This window comes from Anomalospiza imberbis, chromosome 4 (assembly GCF_031753505.1).
Source record: "Anomalospiza imberbis isolate Cuckoo-Finch-1a 21T00152 chromosome 4, ASM3175350v1, whole genome shotgun sequence".
Classification (NCBI taxonomy): domain Eukaryota; kingdom Metazoa; phylum Chordata; class Aves; order Passeriformes; family Viduidae; genus Anomalospiza; species Anomalospiza imberbis.
The window spans coordinates 22,372,602-22,399,370 of record NC_089684.1 but is presented as its reverse complement, the minus strand read 5'-3'; the positions used below and the strand labels follow the sequence as shown (position 1 = coordinate 22,399,370).

Here is a 26,769-nt window from a genome sequence, read left to right as displayed (position 1 = left end):
CCCTTTCCTTTTTCTTCCCCTTCTTCTACGGAATGTCACAAAGCTCCAGCTGTGGAGAGAAAGATGCCCTCAAAACATTAAATGTAGATGGTATCAAGCAAAAGAGGCAGTCAGACATAGCAAGGTACAGAAAGGCAGTGGGGCAGCAGCAATAAGATGAAGTAGGCTAGTACCTAGGAGAAAGTGACTAAAAAACAGTCTTTTGTACAGTTTTTGTATGGCATTACATCATCATTTATTGTGTGCACCCCGCTCTCTAAGTTATCCTAATTACACTGGCTAGGATTTGGGAAAGATGAGAGAGGATAGTTAATCACTGCTTTTCATTTCACCCCCTCCAAACCACAGGAACAAACCCTCAGGGTATTCAGGCCATGTCCACAACTGCATCTTGGACACCCATTTGTAAACTTCACCATAAAGTGACCGTGTACAGAGACTCTCAGAGCTGGGAATTGAAGCTTTGGATTGCTAGTGTCAAATGCCTTCACAGCTAAGTCTCCTTCATATGCTTTAAGATGTCTAAGAAAAGCTGAGCATTTCTCAATTCTCAATCTGTACTGCTCTACATATTGCTCTACTGACATACATACTTTCTGGCCTGGGAAAAACTAAAGACTTCCAAAACAAATTTGGAACGTGCTGCTTGGTTTGGTGGGGTTTTATTTTGCTTGTTTGTTTTAAATCTGTACACCCTCTAACGCTTCACAACTATACCAATACCACTTCCGACAGAAATTCGAGCTCCTGTCAGGCTGTACATTCACCAGACTCTGGATAAGATATGCTTCTTATGTAAACATTCACCTTTCCATCAGACCATCCCACACCTGCAACAAAAGCTAAGACTAATGTGCAAAGCCCTCCTGATCCAGGGAAGCCAAAGTAGATACTGCCAAAAACAGCAAATATGGACAGTCCAAGTACAAAATATGATCTCTTCCATGCCAAAGATGCCTGCAGGGAAGGAAACAGACAAACAAAAAAGTGAATTTCTTTCAGAAATGGGGGGAAAAAAGTTACACTCTTGTTAACTTTGAAAACAAGAACTTGAAAATTAAAAATGAATATTTTTGAAGGAATCAAAGCTTCCAATTGAGACTTGAACTGCTCAGCTGGATTGAGGATTTTTTTCAGACATTAATTCCTAAGAATACAAATTTTAAAAACGTATGGTTTTTTTCCTCTACCCATCCAAATTCTTATTGCCAGTAGGCTATTTTTATCACAAGGAGCATGATGCTCTGTTCTAGCAGCTCTGCCTCAACTCTGCGGTAGGACAATGTTCTACCTGTGTAGTCAAGTATTACAACAGTTTATCAAAAGAAAGGTGAAATCTTTGCTACCAGATGTCTTTAATGACAAGTCAAACATTTGCCAGGAATAATCTAGTTTTATTTCATTCAGTCTCCCAGCAGACAGTTATCTACCATTGTTCCTCATTTCTATCTAACTGTTTAGTTCTTGTATCACACTTCTTGCATTATTTATTAAGAAAATTTGATGCCACTGAGGGCAATAGATGCTCTGAATACTGACTTTGGTTGTCCAGAGTGTATTTACATTCTTTCACAATTTTCTGTTCATTTAATTACCCCTTGATAGAAAATTCATCTACCACTTTCTATAAATGTAATTTTTATGGAAAGTAACACCTTATAATTAATACTAATGTTATGATCAATCACTTAAAACCTCTAATACATATGCTTTATTTATTTTTAATCTTAGCCTACTGGCTACATCTTAAAGAAGTAAATGTGCCCTGCATCAATCTAATAAATTATTATTTTACTGTCTGAAATGGATATCAGACATTTCCTCCATTTCTACTACCTTCAAAGAGAGCAGGATGGTGAGCTGGATTCCAAACTTCCATCAGGAAGGACTATGAGATCACACATTATTATTGGTGCAGTAAATAAGTAATCACCTTTAAAACACATCCTCACTTGATAGGTTAGCAATCTGGAAGCTGTTAGCACTGTAGAAAGCTTTCCCCAAAACCAGCTTCACAGGGAGCTTGGAAATTAATAACTAAAGAAAATAATCCCTTAGCAAAGAATCACTTGATTGTAATTTTTTTTTAACTAGGTTTTTACCTGATCATGGCTTGGGAAATACCGAATAAACATTCCCAGAACTCCCCCAGCTGCTATGCCAACAGTGACCTCCAGCACTCCACGGAGCACATTGTAGAGAGTAGAACCTATTTCACAAAAGGAAAACACGTTCAGTAAGCCTTCATTCAAACCATGCTCTAGAACTATGAGGGTGATTCCAGGACAGTGTCTGCCTTAAATTACTTGGGGCAAAGGAGTTCAGGAGGGAACCTATGGGCCTGAAGGAACTGGATGGTGCAACTTCCTTTCTCTGAAAGCTCATGCCAAGAAAGGGTGCAAGAGAAGTCAGAGAAAGAGCCACTGTAAGAACATTGCTAAACCCAGTGAAATTTCCAAGCATTATGTTGGCCACACAGGGCCCAGACTTGGTAGCTAAGGGAGCAGTCAGGGAAAAATGTTCTCTGAAAGTTATTGTGACCCACAACTCAGAGCTGACAATGTTACACTAACTTTTGAACACGGGTAATTTCCATCTCAGTATTTAAGGCTATACATGAATTTTATAACAAGATGCCATTAAGTTACAAACCAGTCAGTCATAACAGACCACACATTCTCCAAAATATCATTGTTCTGCATTTCATCATGTACAGATTAACCAGCATACCAGAAGAGAAAGCCATCCCAAGGCAAGTGTTGAAGCCTGTGATAGCCAGAATGTCATCGATGCTGCCAGCTGCCATTAGCAAAGTTGGGACACCTTTCTCCACCCCATATCCCCCAGCCTGTAAAATCAGCATGGAGGGAACCACCACAGCAGGGGAGACTGCACCTAGAACAAAACTGAAAACACACAGGTTCAGCATCTCAAAAAGAAAGCACTGAACTAAAAAAAATTTCAAAATGTTCTGACCTTAATTTTTTTGAAGTATAAATAAGCATACCTTTATGTAAAGCATTTTCCTGACCTTTCCCCTCTAATTACAAGCAGGGATATTTCTATGCACATCTGCACTCAGCTCTTACTTTCTGCCCAACATAGCAACATTGAAAGTAAAGGGCTCTACAGACTAAATCTGGAGTCTACACTGCAGGTCAGTTATGCTCCCTGATAGATGCCTTGATTGTCCCATCTGGAAACCTGGACTAGACATGCTTATGACGCAGTAGCCCAGTTCCTTCTCATAAAATTCAGTGTGTGTCAGAGAAGGAGTTCACCCATCTTGTTCTAGTGTATGGGTCTGGCCAGAGTCCACCTATTTAGATAACAGGACTAGATGGAAAAGGTCTTCTCTTCAAGGATGTTACTCTAGAATGTACTATACCATATCCTTGACTTGTGACAGGAAGGCGGTCCTATGTACATCTCTCTGTGTGGAAGTTCTGAATTCCAGAATGAAGATTCTCCAAACTGTGGTATAATTTTCTGTCCCTAAAAGCCTCCTTTGTTGTGGTTCAAGACTCAAAAGGATTGCACCATCCTTCTTTCTTCAAGTGCTCAGGTCACAAACACAGAAGAGTAATGATGCAAGTACCCCTCCACAGCCTGAAAATATGACCTTTACGTAGGTGACCTTTATGTAGGCCACAGAGCCAGACATAAAAGGTAGGCAGAACAGCAGAGGGGCTGAGCACAGCTTCCCAAATGGCACTGAACTGAGGTCTCTCCTTGGCACAGAGAACCAACCACAGCTGGATCATTGAGCTGCAGCCTGGAAACCAGCACTTCTGTCTTACAGGAGAAAAGGCAGTACATTACCCTAATATAAATCCCCATTGCCATGGCAAATGCAGGAACAAGTAGGCAAGGACAGCAGCTGTGCCTGTTTCTGAGAGGCATGGTCCGAAAGCAAGCCGTAAACAGACAGCTTTGAGCTTCTTAAGAGCCTGCAATCATACAGGCACAATAGTGTCAGTACCCTTGGCTTCACAGAGAGGAAAAACATTTACAATCTGATATGGCTTGTTAAAGAATCCTGTCTGAGCTGTACTTTAGGACATGACAGGGCCTAAACTAGAGATAAGCCCAAGCCCAGCCGGATTTGGATATAAAATTTCAAGTGTGGCAGTGAATCTAGGTTTGATAAGGTTCCTGAATGTCATGGGAAGGAGTAACAGAAAATTCTGTTTGGCTTCTTGTCATTTGCTCCATCCACAAAAGATTTTACTGTAATCCCAGAAGTTGCATGAGCACCTCCAAAAATTGCCCCAAAATCTATGAACAAATAATGAAAAGTTGCAGAACTATGTCAACTTGACACAAGGAGCCAACCATCTTTTACCTGTCTCTCACTTGATATTCAAAGATTAAGCTCCTTTTGGCTCAGCAACATTTTAAAAAAAAATTATAAATTGGCAATTTGCTTCTAAGAGCTGTCTTTAATATTTAGTCACAAACAGGAGCCTGTAAGGACAGGTCCCTAATTTTGACATGAAATTAGGGAAAAAAAAAAAAAAAAGAAAGAAATAAAAAATCAGTGAGTTCCACTTTTTACCAGTCCAGTTTATCCTAGCGTAATCAGGACTGAGAAGAGAAACTGACTTCTTTGTCTTCAGAGTTTCAATTACATGAGGAACAATTTTAACAGCATCAAAGCATTACCACACACAGAGCCCAAGTGACAGTTTTCTTACCACATGGAAGAAAAAGGAGTCAAAAATTAAGTTCCCTCAGCAAAAAAAGTTGTTATGAATAGAAAGAAATGCAATCTCACAGAACTGGGCATCCTAGCTGTGTCAACAACACACAGTTCTCATGCTCCTACAATCCTCAACATCTTGGAAAGTAAGATGATGGTAATATAGGAAAACAGGTATTTTTCAATATTGACAAAACCTTATTTTCCTAAATAACTGTAGCATTGGCAACTCCGTAGTTTTTCTTGGTTAAGAGAAATGAATTTAGATGTTCTAAACTACCCATACTTTATCTAAGTTTTATATAAATTTTGAGTGGTTCCTTCAACCAGTATGGTACAGCTTAATTCAGCCAGCTCATTTTGAATAGGCAAAACCTTGCCTTCATCAGTTTATGAAGTATAATGTTTCTTAGGGGGCAGAGACTATATTTTATTCACAGGAATGCTACAGGCTTCGTTGTGATGAGAATAATTGTTTCAGTAGTGCAGCAGGATTCATCTTTGCAATTAACGTATTTGCATTAAAATGGCAATGATTAAAAAAAAAAAGTTAAAAAAGTCACACAGGGTTTACACTTTTTTGATTGGTTGGGATTTTTGGATTTCTGGCCACACAAAAATATTCTCTTTCAAGAACTGAGGATCCCTTGCATTGCTTCAAATTTTCAGTATAAACTAATAGGGAGCTTGTCAGGGAGTGTAAACTCTTCGTGACAGACCACGACAGTGCACATATCCTCAATATGTTCCACTCACAAAATTCAGGAAATGAAAATAATCATAAAACCTTTTTTTTCAGGTTTTTTTTTTTTTTTGATTGCTTGCCTACTGTAAAAATCCAGCTGCCAATATTAACATATATATAATTAGACAACAGAAATTATGCTTTCTGTAATGATCTAATTTGCAGATGCTCCAAGACTGAGCAGTTCAATATTCTTAATGGAACCAATTACTCAATTTTTTTGGATTACTATCATACAGTGACCCACACACAAATGGCTGGTGCCATACCTTTGGATCCAGGCCGAGTCCTGCTCGAGTCAAGATAATGGAAAGAGCAATATTCCTCAGTGCTGCAGACCAGCGTAGGTTTATCTGGACAAAGTCACTGATGAACGGGGTATTTCTGATTAGGAAACCAGCAAGTAGCATCCCTTAAGTCAAAACAAATAAGCTCCGGTCAAATGAATTTTTATTGCACAAGAAAAGCTTGCAGAGCACTCTTAAAAACAGACACCATATCATGTTTTTATGAGAGAAAAAGAAACAATTTGTATTCCGAATTATTAGCCATGTTTTAACAATGGGACTGAGGCATGAGAAGAGATAAACACATTTAAAGCAGTGAAAGTGGCCTCAGAACACAGCAGGACACCAATAAATAAATCAGCAGGATGCTGATACACAGCTTTAGTCTGAGCCAAAAGAACTCAGCTTTGTTTACCAGGTGCAGGTCATACTTACCATAAGCAAAGACACCTCTGCATTCTTAGAGATGTTTTCTTGTCAGCTTGTTTAAATACAAAAATACATCTACTATTGTGTATTTATCTTAAAAGTTGGGAATTGTTAAAAATCCTCTTAGGTGTAAGAAATGCAGGTGTCACAGGAACCATAATGTTGCAATCATTAGCAAATATAATCTAAACCAGCTCGTCATGGACTAACTTAAACATTTTCAAGTGCTCTGGCAATGAGACTCTTATACAAAGGGGGGACAAAAAGGGAAGAGAAATCAGAAACTTTGTTTTATCCTCTATTTGAGCTACTTGTAAGACACAACATTTTACAAATATTAGTAAAACTGTCCAAGCAGAGACTTTCTGCAAAGCTATCGAAGTCATAGCTCTTGAAGGATATGGAAAAGTACTGGAAAAGATAACTTTAAATATGGATCTACAGAGGATTCATTGTGAGTCCTGATGACTCAAAGATACATTTTTGTGGCATAATTTTATATTAGTTATGTTTAGAAACAGGAAACTAAAAAAAGACAAAAAGTAAACAAATCACTGTGCTCAGGTTGGTCCCAGCTCAGTGTGAGCCTTGACAGTGAACTTGATTTGTCACAGGACACTCTGAACTTTCAGACATTGTCCTTTCCACCACCTCTCAGAAAAACAATGTCATAATTAATTTGTAGGAACTCATGACAATTATATGAGGCTGTCACTGTGATCACATGCTCTTTGCAACATTTGGAGCTACCCTGATCTGGGAATTTACTTAAAACAAAAAAAACTCCACTTCAAAGGATATCTAACTGATTTGCTCCATGGTTCCTGCTGCAGAAACCTCTCTAACCTAAAATATATTATGCAGTTGTTAATAAGGTTCTTAAGTGCTCAGCCAGCCGACCTAGCCAAGTGGGTCATTGGTATGTAAGAGCACAAGGTCTGTATTTTTAATGTAAAAACAGAATATTCACAGACATTGTCTGTCTTGTCTTCTGAGTCATAGACTTCTCCAGCTTTTCTCAAAGACTGGGGATCAGAACAATGAACTCTGTCCTAAACAACTCAAGAGACATGTGCTGTCATGCTGAAGTTTCAGTTGTCCAGTATTACCTGTCTGACAAGCAGTTTCATGTTCAACTCATAACTTTTAGATACAGATGTAATTAAAAACTCACAAACAAGCAGAACCCAAATGGTCAGAAATACTTTTATTTGTTTAAGAGGGGTGTTTACTTAGAAAGGGCAGACTCCCTGCGTGTGACATTCCATGTTCATACTGCAGGCATGAATGCCATATGCAAAGCCTCCCTCCCTCTCATTTGAATTTTTTTCCTCTGATGAAATTAAGCAGCACAAGAGCGCACACATGCTGTCTGGACAGAGCCATGTGTGCAGCTCCTGTGTGAGGCACAATGCCAGCTGTGCAGGCTACAGTCACACCTGGCTGCTGCAGGCCCACCCCGCCAAGGAGTTTTACTGTCTGTCAGCGGCTTTACTCATTCCTGCACTAAACATAGCAAGGGGGCAGCATACAGCTGGTGAGAAGAACCTGGAGCTTCATTTCCAGCTTCGCTGACATCACAGCACTTCAAAATATTGTACTCATCTAAGCAAGTATAAAACCTCCTCTAGGAAAGAAACCGGAAAATATTTTAAAGATGTCAGAATTAACATTATTTTCATCTCCCATTTCTATTTTGCATTTCTGTGTAAGATAAAATAGAATGCTGATGTGAAAAAAAAGTCATGGTTGAATCAGATAACTCTCTGCAGAAGAATTATTCCTTGTTGTGAATTTATTTTCTCAGGTTTTAATTATCTTGAGATACAGGAAGGAGAAGAAACAAATCCTTTGGACTACCAGTAGTAGGGAATTGCTGTAACGTTTTCTTTGGAAAACATTTTCGTTGTGTGAGGTACTAAGGAAAAAGCTCAGCAGTAATTTTTTGAAGAGATTACTACTCTACTGTAAGATGATGTCTGAATTAAGATTCCTGTTTGGTATTATCAAACCCAAATTTTAAGTAACTGTGACAGAAGGACAATAAACTTTGAGTCTGTAGGCAAACAGTTCTCTGACCCACAAAGAATTAAGAAGAGAGCCTTAGTTAATTTCACCTGAGCCAGTCTGGCTGCACCTTTTCAGAGAGGACCAGAAAAAGTAATTTGGAAAAGCTAGAGATTTTGAATGTGACACAGTTTATTTGTTCCCAATCCAAACACATCTACCCATACAGATACTACCTGATGGCTTAAACAACACAAAATATGCAGGAAGAAAAGAAGGATATCTTACCCAGAAGAGCAGGGAGAGGGGGTAGTGTTCGTATTTTAATGAATCCAAAAATTTTACCTCCAATGACAGCAAAGAAATAAAGAAATAGAATTCCAAAGAGATTTCCACCTGGGAGACACTCAGCCCCAGTTATGGACCAAACCACAGCCCAAACCAGGACCACAAATGCAACTGGAACAAAACAAAAAAAAAAAAATTAATCATCTCTCAACAACAACTTTGCTGTTGGATCACATTTGTTTTGCTATTGAAGAAAAAAGTTAGCTATGACTTTTAGAAATGGAATTGCTTACCTTGAAAATTAATCCGTTAATCTTTGATGGTCCCTAAACTAATGTTCTTATTTTATAGATGCTAAAATATTTTAAAATTGGTAACACGAACATCATTAAATATCAAAATAAATTTAGTGAGCCCTTGGTCTGCTGTGAAAAGCACTTCATAGGTTCCAAACTTAAATTAGTGAAAGTCTTTGCTTTATCTTGTATTTCACTAATTTATCTTGTATTCCTTATATTTTATCTTCAGCTGCTTCAGAACCACAGTAAAACCTACTGTTGAACAGCCTGGCATATCTTCGAACTGATGAATGCAGCTCCAGTCTAATTTTTAAAAGAATTGAAGCATAATTTTTTGGCTAAATGTGTTTGTGCAGCACATTGTTATCCCTGGGTAAAAAGTTGTGAATAGTGTCATGTCTCTGGACATCTGGAGTACAAATACTTCCCTTGATACAGCCATCAAAGCAGGATAATACAGAGGGGAAAAAAATCCTGAAAAATATTTTGAGGACAGTGTGTGAAAATTTTATGAAATATGTGAAAACATTATGCTCTTTCAAGGTTCACAAATCTGTTCCAACAGTTGCCCAATGAGAACAGGCATGCATACATATAAAACAGAAGACTGAAGGAGAAGAAAAAAATGTGTTAAATGTCCTGCATTTTCGAATTGGAGTTTTCTTAATCTTACTTGAGGGTGACAGGTAGCAAAAGACGACCATTAGATTTCCAAACATAAAAGCCCAAGAATTCCAAGTAGCTGTGGAAGCAAAGACACATGAAATGTCTTTTGTTAGGAAAATTATTTAATAAATTGGCTAGTCAGGCATTTCTTTTGGGAGCTTTCAGTTTAGGACATATTCTGAACAAAACAGATCAGTTTGCTTTGTAGGGAGGACTCTTGGCTTTGCAAGCCTGTGGTATTAAGGACAAACTATCAAGACAAAAATTAGGAGGTCTTTCTTCTGATAAAAACAGTTTGCGGTGCAAAAACATACCTACCATAGTAAACATATGAGACTGGAGAAACAAAACTGTACATTCAAACCTTTGTTTCTTTTTTTCCTTTTCTCCTCTGGCTAAAACATTCAAACAATGGTGTGATAAGTAAAACACAGCTATTTCCATTCATTATTTTCAAGGACAGTGGACAGATATCATCCCATTCAGAGAAACAAGTACTTCTCATTTTAATTACACTCTGTCTCTCTTACCTACCATTTGTCACTGTTTGGGCCAGTAAACCCTGAGGAGGACAAGCAAATATTTGCCTCCATGTCCTTGCAGGAATTGAAGACCCTGCTGTTAGTTCTGGAGGTTGCTGAGTGCAGTGGTTCAAGAGAGCAGTTTCTTCTGTTTGTGCATTCCCATCAGTACCTTTGGCACCTGCTGTTGGTCCCTGCTGAAGGCAAACAAGGAGAATCCCTCAGAAGTGGCAGTGTATGTATTTGAAGTAGTGTGCAACACCTGAAGTCAGCTGAGATGCACTGGATCTCCACTGGCTATAGGTGACCACATTAACTGAACAACCACTATAAGAATGTCCAGCTTTGATGTAATTTTTGGCACTTTTGGCCCTGTGTTTGTTTTTTTGCGTGGTACCAAGAACTGCATGTGAGAAATTGCAGGACATTTGCCTTTTTATCTGCACTTGACAGGGCTCCTGTCCCAATAGATACAGCACCTGTGCAGTAACAATATTTGCATATTTGATGAAGAAACAGTAATAGCAGGCCAGGCTCAGCTTGTCTTATGTACATAACTAAACATTTATTAATATTTTCTACAATTTGATAAGGTTCTGCTTCCAGACTGGATTTCACAATAGAATTAATAATTAGCATCATTCCAGTGAGATGGTACTTTTAATATAACTCCTAAATAACTACCGTTGCAAAGCCTTGAACCAAAATAACAAAACAAAGATGAAAGATACAGCACAGCTGGCCAGCACAAGCTTTACTCACATGATCCATTGCTGGAAGGCTCAAGCTGGTAAGTCAAAGCAGAGATGGAGAAATACTGTAACCAGGAGTCATTCCCTTGAAGCTGTTCTCTTATACTGGTACATCTACTTATCCATATTCATAACCAAAGCATTTTTTGACCATTTTTGGATATGTCTCACTTAATTTTAGCATTATTTTTGACAAGTTAATCATCTGCCTGCCTGTATGATTATTCATGTCAGCATATTGTCATACTATAGACATGGAATTCTGCTCATAATGTGGTTTGGCCCTTCTCCAGTAATAGTTCCACATTTCTGGTTATTTTTCTGTCTCTTCCCTCTCTCTCTCTCTCTAAATATATATATTCCTTACTCAGAGTCATAAACGGAACACAAATCTCATGAGCTTTCAGCACTGAGTTACTTGTTTACCCCATGATTCTGTGATCACCATGTGCGTAAGGATGCGCCATATAAACATCTATATGAGATACACTCAATATTATATGCTTACTTTTAAGTGCCTTTTACATTAAGAATTTTATTCTTAAAAAGGAAAAAAGGAAAAGGAGGGTTCTGTCTTACTAGAATGATGCTTTGGGATCCTAGTTAATTACCTCACTTTGCTCATGCATGGGAATCATGCCATTTCTCTCACATACCGATGGTTCAGAATCTTCACGCTCATTTACATCTTCCCTTACCATCACTGCAAGCCTAAAGAAAGAAATAAAGGTGGAAAAGTTAAGGAGAAGCAAATAAACATTGTTTTCCAAATGGTTGACTTCTCAATGATGTCTTTTCCCCACAGACCTTGTGGAAAAATCCTCTCAGCCCAATTTCAGGTTTAATGGTTTTTGTGTCCCTCCGTACCTAAGAATAAGAGACAGAAACTAGCCGAAGAACAGTATTAAGCTTAGAAATTCAAGCACCAAAAAAAAAATAAATCTGAGTTTTAGAATCACAATTATCTGTGCTAACCTCTTCATTCCTTCTTAAAACTATGGCTGTAATTTTTATTTATGCCTCCTTTCAGTACATAATAAAGATTATTTGCTGTCAGGACCACTCAGCAGGACCATAAGTTCTGAAAGTGTCACAGCTCCTGTGTACATGTTAGTGCAAGTGACCATTTAATGAAGTTCAAACAACTATAGTTTCTAAAACTTCAGGAGGGGACACTTTCCCGCTAACTTAAGCCTGACTGATCCAGGTTGATTTTCAGAGCAATTTTAACAACGTGTTTCTATTAGATGCGACTAGTTACAAACGCATTGACTGAGTCTCTAAAAACGTGAAAATGCTTGCTTGAGTAATGATCAGGACTTTTCACAGCTTGCAGCCTGATTAAACATGGCTCTTTTTTTACTGATTATATCCCATGGATGTACTTCTCAGACTGGGATGTAAGATCCAAGTAATTTGTGGATAGTTATCATTGTATTTGCTCAGCTCTAACTGGTCCGCTACCTGTCCCATAGATTCTAACAAGAGACATGGCAGTGTACTGTTTTATGTCAGCTATCTTTTGGTGCGCATATTTACTGTAGTTTCACAAGTGTGAGCCATCAAGGGGGGGGCGGCATATATCTGGAGACAAAGCTTGGTGGTGTTCCCTCTTACAGTAAAGGTTGGCATATATTCTCCATCAGCTAAATTTCTTTCAAGTCTTTTACACTGCTCTGGCCATATAAAACACCAGTGAAGTTAAGCCAGAACTTCTAAGCCAAGAAATTCCTTCCTTGCTAGATGGCTGGAAGTAAGTCAGAGCTGATTTTCACAATTATCAAGCCTTGAGTTTAAAATGAAATATTTGATATTTGGGAAGGGCTGATACCATAAAGACAAAAGCCATTCTATTACCTACGAAGTTCTGTTTGAGCTGTTCTGATATGAAACTGGCCTGAGGCACAACCAAGGCACAGAAGATTATAGAGCTATAGGCAAACATGTTCAGTGTGTTTTAAGTTAATAGTTTTGCCATTTTCCCCTTTCCTATTTAACGTGTTTATTTACTCAATTTTCAGCACTTTTCTGTATTTTTAATTAGTACTTGCAGAACCAAATAGTTGTGATTTTAGGGTTTTTTAAATGACATCTGTAATACTTTTTTTTTTTTTTTTTTTTTTAAACTGGAACAGAAAGTATCAGCAACCTACCAGTGCCTCCCTCCTTCCCTTCACTGACCACTTTCCCAGGGTGGATTTATGTACTTAATTTTGCACTTGGTTTGTGTGCAAGCAAAGGACAGAAGGATATTGTTCTCCATTCAGCTTTGCACAAGCAACATCCCAGATCAGTCATGTAGCTGTTGACACAAAATTAATTAATACTTCTAAGAGTTAATTAATACTTCTGAGAATGTCAAGTCCACCTCACCACAGCTTCAGCTCCTTAAAGTGCTGTTCACAGCAGCATGTGGGACAGGCAAGATGGACTAAGCAGGGATATTGAATGTTCTGTTTAACAGGAATGGTTTCAGGGAGTGAATAAGGAATCTAACAGTGCTGTCCTTACCTGGTTTGTGGCCGGTATTCACTCTGTTGGCAGGATCAAGAACCTACTTCCAAGAACTGTCCTTTGGATCAATGGGACCAAAGCGAGTAGTTAGTGTACTTATGTCAGAATGGGTCTTTTGGAAATTCACATGTTTTGGGGGTTTTTTTTTGGGGAGGGGGGGTTTTGGTTTTTCAATTTCACCTTCTATGCCAACAAAAATCATTGAGAGGAATTTATACCTCAGGGTTAAGGCCTATCCCCCATGGAAACCAGGCAGGAACAGACCTATTTCAGTACCTCCCTGTAAAATACACTTTTCTCGTTTCGAAAGCAGAAAGGTTTGCCCTGGACCCTCTGGTTTCAGTTGTTCTTGAACGGGTATGAGGGAGAGCTGACTGACAGGGACAGCACGAGCATGCCTATGGCATGAGCTCTGCTGCCTCGGTGACTGTCAGCGTTCTGCTTTGCACACAGGAGGTACAGAAAGCCACGCAAAGGCAATAGCGCAAACACCACCGCAGCAACTGGCGCTCAGAATAAACAACGATTAAAACACCCAAACCATCATTATCCATAAAAAGGCGCCAAGTAAACCCGGGAGCAGCCTCCAGCCTGCCAAGCCCGCTCTCCGTTCCCACCCCCGGCCACCCCTCCTGCTGCAGGGGATGGGGGTGCAACGAGACCAGAGGGGCGCCAAACTCACCTGCGCCTCGGCGGGGCCCGCAGCCGGCGACCCGCTCCCCGCGCAGCCCCGCCCGGGGACAGCCCGCCGATGGCTCCGGCTCCTCCTCCCTCGCCGCTGCTGCTGCTGGCGCAACTGGTCCTCCTCCACAGCCACAGCTTCGCCAGGCCAGCAGCTGCAGCTGGGGATGCCGCGAAGGGCTCCCGCAGGCCTTGCTGAATGGGTCACCGCGGGAAAGGCAGCAGGAGACGGCCCATAGTCCGAGCTGTGAGGGTGGTGGGAGCGATGGACCGGACCTGAGCCCATCCAAGGCTCGGGATACCCGTCAGGGCACCCAGGAGGAAGATTTTTGTCTCTTTCGTAGTCAGTCCCCCCATGAGATTCACTGCATCCGGTACACACGAAAAAGGCTTTCTGTGCTGCCTTTTCCATGGCTGTGGGAATACCATGGGGAAGCTACACGCAATCCTTCAACCCAGACTACAGCGCTGGAGGACTTGGAGATTTGGTGCAGGGGAAAGGGTAAGGAGCTAATGCTGATTATGCTCTGGGTGCTCACAGACAAAATGCACTGGGGCAGGCAGGAGAATTAAAAAACAACCCCCAACCAACCAATCTCCAAAACCACCCCAAACAAACACAACTTGCATATTTATGTTGTTCCCATGCCAGCATTTTGACTTCTTAAAGATAAAGCAAGTTCATCCACCTCATTTGTAAGTGCACATGAGGTAACGAAATGTTCTCTCAGACCTTCTCTTTTTCTCAACCCTCAATTTGCAAGCTGCGCTGAGTCCATATGAAAGCCAAGTCAAATACCACATGTTGCTACTTTGCTCCTGGTATCATCACACAGAACTAAGCTGACTACAAATCCAAAAGAAAATGAAAGCATTTTTTGATCAGATTAAATTTTCCAGAAGGACTCAGAATCAGGGAAGTCTATTCTTCTCTCCCACACAAGAGAAAATTGTGACCTAGAATCTGAAAAGTCAAAAAGCCTCTTTATAATATTATCACTGGTGTGGAAGGAAAACAAAGAGAATTACCCAATTCCATTAAAAACAGACTAGGGAATTAGGTCACAAGAGCATTAAGAAGCATTTTCCTTTAATTATTCCTGCAAGTCTGCTGAAAAACCTCATGACATTGGAACAGTTTCAGAGTTGCAACTGTTAACACCTCCATGAAAAGCACTGCTAATAAGGCAAGAGGCAGCAAGCTCTGCTGATTTTTACTTTTCTGGTCCACTAGATTTTTGGCCTACCACTAAAAAAGTCCTTTGTGCCTTTAGTGCAATTTAAAGGCAAGTGGTACTTATTTTCTTGCACAAGTGCTTTGACAACAACAGCAGCAGCAGCAGCTGTTTTTCACCCTGAGCAACCCTACACTACAATCACCTACAACCACTTCTAAGCAAGCTTTAGAAACATTAAGTAATGATGGTCAATGTGCAATAAGTATAATGAATTTTCTCTCAGATTCTTAATTATATTTTCAGAATACACAGTACATGTTCCCTGTGTTACTGCAGTGGGGAAATTATCCCTTTTCAATGCAAGCCTTCTGCACCTACTACAAAAGAAGGACTTCGGCTTTCATATTAAACTCTGAAACCATTGAAATCATGTCCTGCCAGCCTCAATTTTTAATATTTGAACTTATGTCTGTGAACATTTTTGGGGCCATTTTGGATAACTTTGGATTTGTGCCCCAGCTTGATCCTGCTTAGCTGCCAGGGTCACTTGATTGAAACATTAGATTCTCTAAAACTCCATAAACAAACTACACAAGGTCAGAATGCTCCAACCATGATTAAAGGTAAACGTTAAGCCCATAATAAGCCCAATGAAATCAACGTTCACAATATTTTTCATGTTTGTAAAATCTAGATTTACATAATGATTATTTTAAAATAAGAGGCCAGATTTTAACTAGATGTGTTTAATTATCTTTGAAATCAAGTAATTTATATTCATGCTTCAGCTGATATTGAAAAGCTTAAGCAGTAATTTTATAAACATGGCAGTTTATGTTGCTACAGAAACACACAGACAATTCTGTACATTTTTCCTGTGCTTTGATTACTGATGAATCATATTAAGTAGTATTTAGTCCTTTATTCCTCCCTCACATATAATGTATAAGAAGATAGATATTCAATTACATAGAGATTCATTTATGAACTGGATAGATGGAGCTATGTTAAAGGTAACCATATTTATAGGCAGTCAGACCATGTAATTCATGATGGTTTTAAGCAGTATGTTAGCAAAACAAATGCTTTGTGAATTCAGGTTATTCATTGCCTTAGATTTCTGGGTCAGGACCTATATTTTTTCCTAGAGTATGAAACTTGACAATAATAGGTTTCTATTTCATGAATCAAAGCTACCATGTCCTATCAGAATAAAAACATCAGCACATACTCTTGTAGAAACAGTCCTTTTCAGAGAAATTTTGCCTTGTGCTTTAGTGTGAGCTGTAGTGGTACTTAAGAATAAGGCATAGAGCACTAAAGTGCAGCACCTAGCAACAGATTTTACAGAATTTGTCCAATATTAGTACATCATTTTGGAGACAAATATATTGGCTCTATCTAGAGTGGTAAAATTCATTCCTTTTGCTTTTGTGCTACAAGTCAAGTAGATTCATGAAGATCCACCCATGTATTTAAGAATACTCCTCTCACATATACCCTCATTCATACCTGCTAGAATATTGCCCTTGCATAGTTGTTCCTGTACATGAAAATCTAATTGTGAGTATTTAATTTCCAAATACCTCATATGATGAGAATAAAGATAATAGTTAATTCCTTTTACTGAGATCTTGCTTAAAACATAACTCAGATTTTGTAACTTGAATAATATTTTTGGCCTCCTGAAATCTTAAACATTAAACTGCTGTTCTTTCATGTTTTTGGAATTGCCATAAATTGAAGCCACATGAAGTATGTTTTACTCCAGTGTTTCTCTATTTAAGGAAAAGTTAATCAGTAAGATCAATCTAGAGATAGCAAATTTGTTGGGAAAGACATCATGTGCATCATCTCAATCTTTGCAAAAAACACCATCCTCATTTTTTGCCCATCATAATATGAATTTCCATTTGCAGGTAGAGTCAATCACAAGCTCCATCCTCCATCGATGATTAATTCACTACCAGTCACATAGGCAGACTGAAATTACATAAAATAAACAATTATTTCAAGTAATTTTTCACAGCTGTTAATTACAGGGAAACACTTTTTCTTAAATTAAAAAATATGCTTTTGTTTTGTAAAACACAAAAAAGTGTATAAAAATATCTGAGTAAGTAATATACTATCTAAATAGAAACAAACATAGAAATTGAAGCCTTTTACTTAATTCAAGGAAGTGTGACAAAAGTATTACTAAGGCATTAAGATGAGACTGCATCCCAAGAGTACAAATTTACAAAAGCTAGACTTTAGATATCCTGCCTGAAGGAGTAAATACCTCACACTGTGATGTTATTAGGTCTGTTCAGCTGAGCAGAATCTGACCAGGTCAGCCAATAATTATAATGGGACATAACTAAAAAACTTAGATTATATGGATAGTGGGGAAAGCATCTGAGCTGTTGACATTCTTCCCTATGTCACTGCTGAAACATGCCAAATATATTGAAAAAATGGAATTCTATTTACACACCACTGAAAACCCTGTAAGCAGACTGGAAAAAATTATCAGCATTACGGAAATACTTAAAACCAAGATTTTGGTTTTAAGTTTTTTATGGAAATACTTAAAACCAAGATTTTGGTTTTAAGTATTTCCATAATGCTAATAGACTACTGATAGATTACTTATAATCTGATAGTAACTGATACTGATAGATAGCAACATTAGATAGACTACTGATAGATAGCAACATTAATACTGAAATATATCCATTGAAGTATTTTGACATGGACATTAGGACTGCTGGACACGTCTAGACAAATCCAGTCCAGTTTTTAGTCTCAGTAAATTTATAGCAGCTGAAATAACGTTGGTGTGTGCTCATTAGTGTTGGTGCTGTTTGCAGTGCTGATCAGGAGTCTGGTGTGTGTAACAACCACATCAGGTCTGCTGTTTTTCTTATGCTGGGATGGCAGATTCTCCCTGAGCATTAGCTAAAATCTTCAGCAGCTCTACTAATTCTACCTCCTTAAAACACGATCTAGCCATGGTGTGAGCTTGGTAAAGCCGACAAGTTAATTTTGTTCATCATTCAGGATGACCTGGGGTCAGTCAATTTGCTCAGGTAACATGAAACCACCAGGCTATGGCACCAAATACATAAAGCCTTGCAATCACTGTCAACATTCAGAATACCTTGTGTATTGCAGGATGAACTCAGTAAAATAATATAGTTTGGTTTTTATTTTTGTAATAATCCAGCTGAAAGAGAATGTAAATTGTTCTGAAACAAATACCCTCTCAACTGTGATGCAGCAAAGTAGCATGAGTTTCTGTGACAGGACATTTTATTGTTCATACTTACTTCATCAGAGGCCAAGTACACAAAGAGATGGGCCACTTCTTCCGCAGTAGCCATCCTGCCAGTCTTCTGTCTGGCTAGAAAGTCTTTCAATGCCTGGATATACAAGAGCATGTGGTATACCAAAAATAAAAACCCAATTATTTTTACCCATTGACATCTACGAAGCAATATTGGAAACAGGACTCTAGTCATAACTTACTTTAGTGCACTATGTAGGGAATTAAAGTTGGAAAAACAAAATCAATAAGGATGTGAATTTCAGGTTGAAAAAAAATAGGTGACTTTTAGAAAGCAGATAAATCTCTGGTTCCAGAATAAAGCAAACAAAATCCTTCTTCCTTTGGTGGTAGATATTCCCATGTCCTTCAAATGAGAACTTGCCATTATATGATAAGGATGGTTAAGCATCCCAAAACATGTTGAAAAATGCATAGGCCAGAATGCCCTGTCTGTACTGTTTTTGCACTTCCTTGTGGCTGACACATGCCACAATAGAAAATGTCCTCTGCTTTTGCACTGGATACTGTAACCAACACTTGGAGTCGCTTCTATGGATGAGAGACCCTCTACATTCACTGAGCATATTATCCGTCTGAGGCTTCAGTTCTGGTCTGGCCATAACGCTTCTGTCTCGAGTTCAAGCTGACCACACTTTCAAAGGAGAGATCAATATTAAGTTATCCACAGTACTCTGAAACTGTTCTTGAATATGAGAGTTAAACACATATACATGTGACCAAGGTAATGAATTGCTTTCTCACCTGATCTGGGTTAGGCCGGGCTTGGATTCTTTCCTGTAAAGATGGGGTGTCAACAGTTCCTAAGAAAAAATTTAAATTCAGTGTTAAAAATTAACTGCATCAGCAATCACAATATAAGTTTATTTGTTCTATATGTATGTCTTAACACCTACGTTTAACTTAGTAATATAACTCAGGAGAAAGACTGCAAAGCCACCAATAGAGCACAGAATTTTAAATTTCAGTAAAAGGCAAGAGTTTTGAGAATTAGATTCAATACTTTTTGTATGGTTAAACAATGGTCAGACTGTTAGCTAATCTCTTGCCTGCTTCTAACTTCGGAGACTGCATCTTTGAAAAAAAAATTCAAATACTGCACGATGTATGTATGTGCAGATACTAGGTTAATCAGACTAAACATCCAGTTAACCACAGAATAACAACTTTCCTCTATTAAGCCTTTCAAGCACGCTCTGTTCTTGTAGACTGCTGGTAACTTCAGTTACCACTTGCAAGTCTATTCTTTGTTAAAAAAGCCAGATTCAATCTGGCCTTCTAGCATCTGCTCCTAGATCACAGGATAACGTAAGAACACTTACCAGGACATATGCAGTTGCATCTGATGCCTTGTTCAATGAAATCAGCAGCCACAGCCTTTGTTAGCCCAATAACTGCTGCCTTTGAAGTACTGTAGACACACCTGTTCACAACTCCTAACAGAAGGTCCATGTTAAGGCAGCACAGAAAGAGAGTTAAAAAGGAAAAAAAAGAAAGAGCCAAGATTGTTCAATATGCACCTGCTTCTGGACTCCAGCATTTCCTGTAGCAGCTGTAGCCTCTCCATAAGGGTAGGCTAGCTGGAATGCAAAATGCCAGAATTCAACTCAGGTTGAACCAGAGGAAAGCACACAGTCTTTCCATAGTGTAAGTCTGGGGACTAGTCTAGAAAATGTAACAAGTAGCAAAGATTTAGGAATAGCAGAAATCCCTCTGTTAGTCATGATCAGGCTTCTTTTGAAAGCCCAGTTACAGCACTTCGGTAATTGTCATTTCTTCATTATATCTCTGAAGAACATATGTAACAAGATATTACTTCCAGTGCTATCTTTTTAGTTAATAAATACTGGCAAAAAGAATGCGACAAAACATTGAAAAAGCGCAGAGGTAAGGATCTTGGAGTTTCTATAATTTTCCGTCTGTGTCCTTGCATTTATGTTTGAGTTGAATGCGGTCACTTGTTTTTTCCTAACTGATCCCTCCACAGGATTTAGAAATAGTTTTGAATTTAGAATGTCCTCTAAGTTCAAAGTTTATACAGTATTTATATTGTATATCCATCACCTTAAAGATTTATATGAACTCTAGCAAGCTACTGACCTTTGATGCTGGATGCCACAGAAGACATATTTATAATATTTCCAGATTTCTGTTTAAGCATCTGCAAAAGAGTACTTATGTCACTCAAATGCAAACTATTTTGTCATCTGCAGGTTCAGCAAAACAGCCCACAGCAGCTCACAGAACAGCCCCACATGCAGTTGGATACACAGGGCAACAAAGCTCACTTGGCATGGGTAGGTGCCATTGACTGAAGCAGTAAAGCAGAGTCTGAAATCCTCACTCGGTTCCCCTGAGCCATGTCAGGATTGCAAACTATGCCAGGATAGGATTTTTTTCCTTGGTTGCCACTTCTCAGTCATTGCCCTCCTGTCACGACAGTAAGTTACACCACAGACATCTACCACACCCACACCATCTACCAAAGCAGCAACTCACTGATCTCACTCAAACTCTTCCTGTATTGGAGAAGACTAAAGCACAGAATTCTAGCATCTATGAATTGTAGCTAATTTTCTTTATGTTACAACCTTTTTAGGCATCCTAAAATCTGATATGCCTGAAGTTCTTAAAAAACCCCAAACTTTGAAAATTAAGTTCAGCTAAGAAAAAACCCACCCCCAAACAAACTAAAAACCAAACCAACCAAGCAAAAAGAACTGGAACAGTACTGGCAAGAGTAGCTGTCATCCAGTCATGGTCACAGCTTTCAAATCTGGCCTTTGCATTTATGGGAATGCAAACACTTTATTCAGTCCACAAGTTTTTGTAGACCCAAACCCAGTGATTGTGTAAAGCCAAGAAGCATCTTCAAGCTGCTACATTCATTGAGCTGTTGTGCTCTAATCAGCATGTTAGTGTCAGCATCCCTGAGTTTTTTCACAAGATAGTCTCCAGAGCTGTGTAAAATTCATATTAATATAGATGATTTATTAATACTTCGTAGCAGTGGTATTGTGCAGCTGTGTGCTGTAGTATAATACATTAGCACTGTATTGCAATGGCTCCCTCACTGCTCTGCATTAAGTCTAAAGTATTTTAGCTAGTTTACATAGGCCAACTCCCCAAATAAATCTTCTCTACCATATCCTTTAGATAAATTGTCTAATTAAAATATTATGCAATGCAGAGAAAGTTTTACAGCAGGATCACTGTAATCTAAGGGCTCCCCTATCCAAAGTGGCACGCTTGTATTTTGTATATTGTCACAGTGGCAACAATTCTGATCTGTCATGCTTTAAACAATGCAGCAGAGACTAAACGTCATGGGCAGCCAAGCCTTGCCTTTGGAAGGAATGTCTTGATCATTAGGTACATGCTGCGAACATTGAGGTTCATCGTGAAGTCCCAGTCTTGCTCCTCGCACTCCAGAATGGTTCCATGATGTACAAACCTAGAATGAGTAGATGAAGTGGATTACTGTCTGTGGTTTACATTTCTATGGTCCTTTTTCCACCACTGCTTTGTAGTAATTAACTTTCCCAACCTTGAAAAGAGGAGCATAAGAGCTCCTTTGAAGAATGCAAGCAGCAGTGTATTTCTTCTGATAAGTTTCAAGGACACAAAGCAGACTCAAGCACTAGCAAACTATCACACTAGCAAACTGTACAAAGGGCCAAAGCCATCAGTGCAGGGTACCCATAGAGTGAGCAAAGCATAAGTTCTAGAGCTGTTCTATCTTGGCCTGGGTTATGTGGCTGTGCAAAAGAAGCTCAGTTTTGATGAAAACATGGAGGTTTGTAGTAAGAGTATAAAATCCGTTAAAACATAAATAAAATGCATTGAAGTAATAGAAAGTAGTTATGGAGGACAGGGAAAACTGGAAACATAGTAGTAGCAAAGAGAATCTGGTTACCCTGCAATATTACAGAGGACATCGATCTTTTCAATCTCCTTGGCCAGATTTTCGATCTGCTCCTTTTTGCTGACATCCAGAACCCGTATTTGAATGCCTAGAAAAAACACAGCATTTGTTTCAATGTATTTGATTGAGGATTAACCGAGTATTTTTCTGATGTACTGAGGATAGCACTTACAGTTCAATTCCCTCAATTAAGTTAGTGCAGTGGTTCATTTGGGACAGCATATCATGCTATTTAAAATTTCAGGAGGGAGTTAAAACGATCAACTCTTTTAATTGTTACACAGCATGACACAAGCACATGAGCTAGCTTAATTTACCAAAAAAACATTCCAAATAAATTTGTATTCCACTATACTCTTACACAGCACAACTATAGAACCTATATAATCATAATGAACTTTCATACTCATTATCCTAGAATAACACCTGGAACTGGTTACATGTGTCTTACAGTGCCACTACATGCCACATTTTCATGTGTAGTTGATGATATTATGAATGAGCTTTATATAATTTAATTAATAAGGAAAAATGATTTCGCACAAACTATTAACATCATGAGGGCAATCACACTGGAACAGGGTGCTGCAGAGAAAACAGAATAGATGTACGTAGTGTTGCTAGAATTAAAGTTCTGAAGACATATGGATTCTACAGGACAGTAGGAATGCATTAAAAGAACGAGCTAAGTGTGGACCATAGAAATGCAAGACACTAGGTCTACCTTTTTGTATAGTGGGATGTTCTCTTGATCAGAGAAAAAAGCATTTCGTGCCTTCCAGAGTGATGCCCTTGATAATTAGCCTAGTGAAGCCAAAAGGTAACTGAAATGGGTGCTATTCTAGTAAACAAATATCAATTTCTTTTGTGACACAAGAAAATCAGTTATTCCCTATGTCTGGAATAATACTCTGATATGCTGATGTTGCAATAATTTACATGCTAAATCTCTGTTACTTCACACCACAACATAAAGCCATGCAAATATCAAAAGAACTAGTCTGGATATTTTCTGGTTTTCTGTCTTTTTCAAGCTTTCCTAACCTCACATACACCTCAGACAGCCTACACAAAACTTGTAAGAGCTGAACTAATACCTGCTGTAGGGCCATTTACCTGGATATTTCCCCAGTTCTTGCAGTTTCACCTCATTGATGTCTGTAGCAATGACTTTGGCTCCTTCTTTAGCAAAAGCCTGGAGAACACAGGACAATTTACACAATTGGACAGGACACACACACACAATTTATATTTAGATATTCCAGGTTGTACCAGAAATATAATCTGTTTTCTTTTCAGGTGCTTTTTGGCTTGAAATCAAAGCCAAGCCAAGCTGAAGGGTGCTGATCTCTGGTTTTATTCTAGGCATATCAGGGAGTTGCACACACTTATGTAACTTTGTGTGATAAGACAGATTTAAGGTGTTTTCCCTTAAGGAAGGAATCCATAAATACAGTATAAGAACAGTAACTAGACTAAGATAATGGATATTATTATTGCCTTTACTAGCTGTACTAGTAAGCAATGGGACTAGAACTGTCTGTATTGTTAGATTTAAATCTAACTAATTTAACTCTAATTTAAATCTATTGTTAGATTTTAAATTTAAGTTATGAAATTTGACAGGTAAAGGCAGAAGTCATAAACCAGGATTTTTTTAACAAAATCCTTTGTATTCAAGTAATTGAAATAGAACAGTATTAAAAGCAGCATAACTTTTGATATTTAACCAGAGACATTGCTTCATTCTTGATGGTCTCCTCAAAAGCCTCTTTCTTTTTATTGTGATTACTGATAAATCAACAGCTAATGAAGTAAAGTCTGTCAAAAGTATTCTGACATCTTGGACTGTAGCCCCTACTCTTCAAAATAAGTGTCCCAAGTGCAGCTTACGAGGATAGTGACATTAAACATACCAGCCTTCCATGGCTTGTTGGATATTTACAAAGTGAAACCGTCTGGAAGATTACCTGCTCCTTGGACTGATTCCTGTAAAAGCCAAGATCAGCAGTCTTCTGTGTTCTCAATCACACGCTTGAGAAACTAACCAGCCTGGCAAAAATGCTACAGGAGCTTTTCCTGAGGTGTTAATTACATTACGGAGATAATCAGATAACTCTACTGCGTTTTTTATTTGCCATGGAAAAGGGAAGTAGCAGGAGAAGAACTGGTCAAAAGAAGTTACAACCTAACTGGAAAGTTAATATGTACCTTGAATTCTGTTTAACAGTAATCAAAATTTGTAAGGGGTTTCCTACAGTTGCTCATTGTGAACAATATGTTACTATCATGTGAACTTGGTTTTGTTAATCCTGAATATAGGTAAAATACCTTGGCTTTACTGTAGGGGATCCTCACAGTATCCAGCCTTAGACCAGGAAATATTCCCTCTATCATCTCTATTTTCTCCCAGAACAAAGCAACAGAGATATTGAATAAAAGGTACAGACAGTACCAACCATATATTGTTAGAAAAGCAGATGCAGCTGTCCTCAAATCTTGTTCTTATCCTCATCTAACATCTTTGCTCAGAGTTGAAGATTTTCATAAATTGGAACAGCACAAAGCCTGCATGATATAGCATAGTGGCTACATTATTCCCTGACTTTTTCACTGGGTAGTTCTGGCCTCATCTATGGTTTATTAATTCTAGAACTAGTTTGGTGAAGGTATCATTGGGTATCATTGGACAAGCTAGAATGAGAGACCGTGCAGGGGCCCAGCAGAACATACATTTTCCAACTTACAATAGCAGCTGCTCGGCCAATGCCCTGTGCTGCTGCAGACAACAGGATGATCTTCCCATCCAGCCGCCCCATGGTGCTGACCTGCGCAGGCATGGGATGGCACAGAAATTTAACAAAGCCAACATCATCCCTGGAAATCAAATGCAAACATATCCCCAAAACTAGATATGATCCAGAGTGTACCTCTGCCATCACAATTGTCCTCTTGGGTGCCGTGTGACCCTCAGTTATCCAGGGTTCTGAGAGACAGGGCGGCCCCATCTTTTATTTTTTTAGTTATACATAAAGGATCTAAAGAAGTGAAAAGGCATTTGAGATCGGAAGTTAAGCTTCATTGTAACAGAAATTGGATTTTATTTTTTCTTAAATGTGCCAAAAAAACCCCAGGATGAAACAGCAGTACAATAATTCGTAATCAAGTGTTTCCACTGTCCATGGTATTCTCAGAAAGCAGGTCTGTCTTCTGTTTCTCTACAAACTTTTCAATGTCTTAGACTGCAGTACATTCCACACAATGCCTTGGCTTTGGTATCTGCCCTCAGTTGTCTTAGGAATCTTCCAGCACAGCAGGCTCCCAGCCCCAGTGAAACAAGGAAAGTGGGGGGGAATGAAGCTCCCAGTCTTGCCTCTTGTTCCCTGTTCTCAGGGAACATTGAGTGTGCTTGGGACAGTAGGGAACCTCTAGGAGCTGCTACCTTAGTCTGGGTGTAGCAGCCAAAAAGCAAAATACAGCCCTGTTCAAGTGCTGTGTTTGGTTTAACAAAATAACCAAAGTCTCAACTTCCTAAAAAGTGATGTCCCTGTGTTCCAGTCACAGCGTAGTATCTGGAGTTTAAGTGTGTTCCCTATAAGCAAAATTCCTGCATTTTCATAGTCTTCCAAGCAACTTTGTCTACGTAGATATGGGTGTAGAAAGGCATCATAAGAATAAAGTCTTTAAATATACACATAAATCCAACACACCAAGTACTTCACAGGGAAATTAAAATATAGGTGCCATAATCCTCCCTATGTTAGCAGCCAATGCTGTCCTCTAGAGATGCTCAAATACATGCTGTGACTCAGATTACTGAGTCAAATTAATGTCCCACTTTCTGATGAAATTATTCTTTTATTTTGATCAGAAATTAGATGTTTTTCCTGACAAAAGTTGCAGCAAAACTGTTTTCCTGAAGGTTACACATTCAACAAATTTGACTTCTGAAGCAACATAATGGAAAATTTTTTTTCTTTCCAAAAGCTATCTGGATCAGTTTGAGTACTTCCACAAATCACCTTAACATGTGGGAAGCAAAATGCATTATAAATACATTTTTCAATCCAACAATCATGTTTCATTAACATTTGGTATACTGATTCTATGAAGCATTTACAAATAAATATTAATATAGTCACTCACCAAGAGATCTCACACAGCTTTGTTATATTTACTGACCCTTGTACAAAAGGAAGTTCTATGGGCTTTTTTTTTTTTTACTGTGCTTGTTGGGATTTGTAGTCCAACTGCTAACTTTCTCTAAACTAACGTAATTTCCTGTTGAAACATCGAGATGCTGCCATCTAGTGAAACTCAGGATTTTAAAAAAGTGTGATTTTTCTCCTGCACAGGAAAGGACACAAAAGAATCACCAGCATTAGCTGACTCTTAGAATGGGAATTCAAGAGATCAGGAGGATTCCCACCAAAAGGCCACAAAC

The 26,769-nt window shown here is 38.7% G+C and overlaps 2 protein-coding genes across 3 annotated transcripts in view; both read right to left on the bottom strand.

Annotated features, from left to right (window-relative positions):
• LOC137472417 (sodium/hydrogen exchanger 9B2-like) overlaps nucleotides 1–18,452 on the bottom strand; it is a 21,940-nt gene extending 3,488 nt beyond the window's left edge. Inside the window, exons 1-9 of one of the 2 annotated variants that reach the window (XM_068187487.1) lie at nucleotides 18,384–18,452; nucleotides 11,308–11,407; nucleotides 9,958–10,138; nucleotides 8,459–8,629; nucleotides 5,717–5,859; nucleotides 3,823–3,950; nucleotides 2,731–2,906; nucleotides 2,103–2,209; nucleotides 808–957 (exon numbers count right to left, since the gene is read on the bottom strand). In XM_068187487.1, the coding sequence (XP_068043588.1) occupies nucleotides 808–957; nucleotides 2,103–2,209; nucleotides 2,731–2,906; nucleotides 3,823–3,950; nucleotides 5,717–5,859; nucleotides 8,459–8,629; nucleotides 9,958–10,138; nucleotides 11,308–11,407; nucleotides 18,384–18,388 (1,161 nt within the window). In that variant the 5' untranslated portion in view covers nucleotides 18,389–18,452. Of the gene's footprint in view, nucleotides 1–807; nucleotides 958–2,102; nucleotides 2,210–2,730; nucleotides 2,907–3,822; nucleotides 3,951–5,716; nucleotides 5,860–8,458; nucleotides 8,630–9,957; nucleotides 10,142–11,307; nucleotides 11,408–18,383 lie in introns of both variants that reach the window. The other variant, XM_068187486.1, reaches the window with a different exon arrangement.
• BDH2 (3-hydroxybutyrate dehydrogenase 2) lies at nucleotides 16,769–26,769 on the bottom strand. The gene is made up of 10 exons (XM_068187491.1): nucleotides 26,472–26,769; nucleotides 25,073–25,153; nucleotides 23,442–23,520; nucleotides 22,317–22,413; nucleotides 21,746–21,854; nucleotides 20,501–20,561; nucleotides 19,723–19,836; nucleotides 19,145–19,203; nucleotides 18,384–18,476; nucleotides 16,769–17,052 (listed from the first exon to the last, which is right to left on the bottom strand). The coding sequence occupies exons 2-10, from the start codon at nucleotides 25,142–25,144 to the stop codon at nucleotides 16,999–17,001; spliced, it is 738 nt and encodes a 245-aa protein (XP_068043592.1). The 5' UTR covers nucleotides 25,145–25,153; nucleotides 26,472–26,769; the 3' UTR covers nucleotides 16,769–16,998.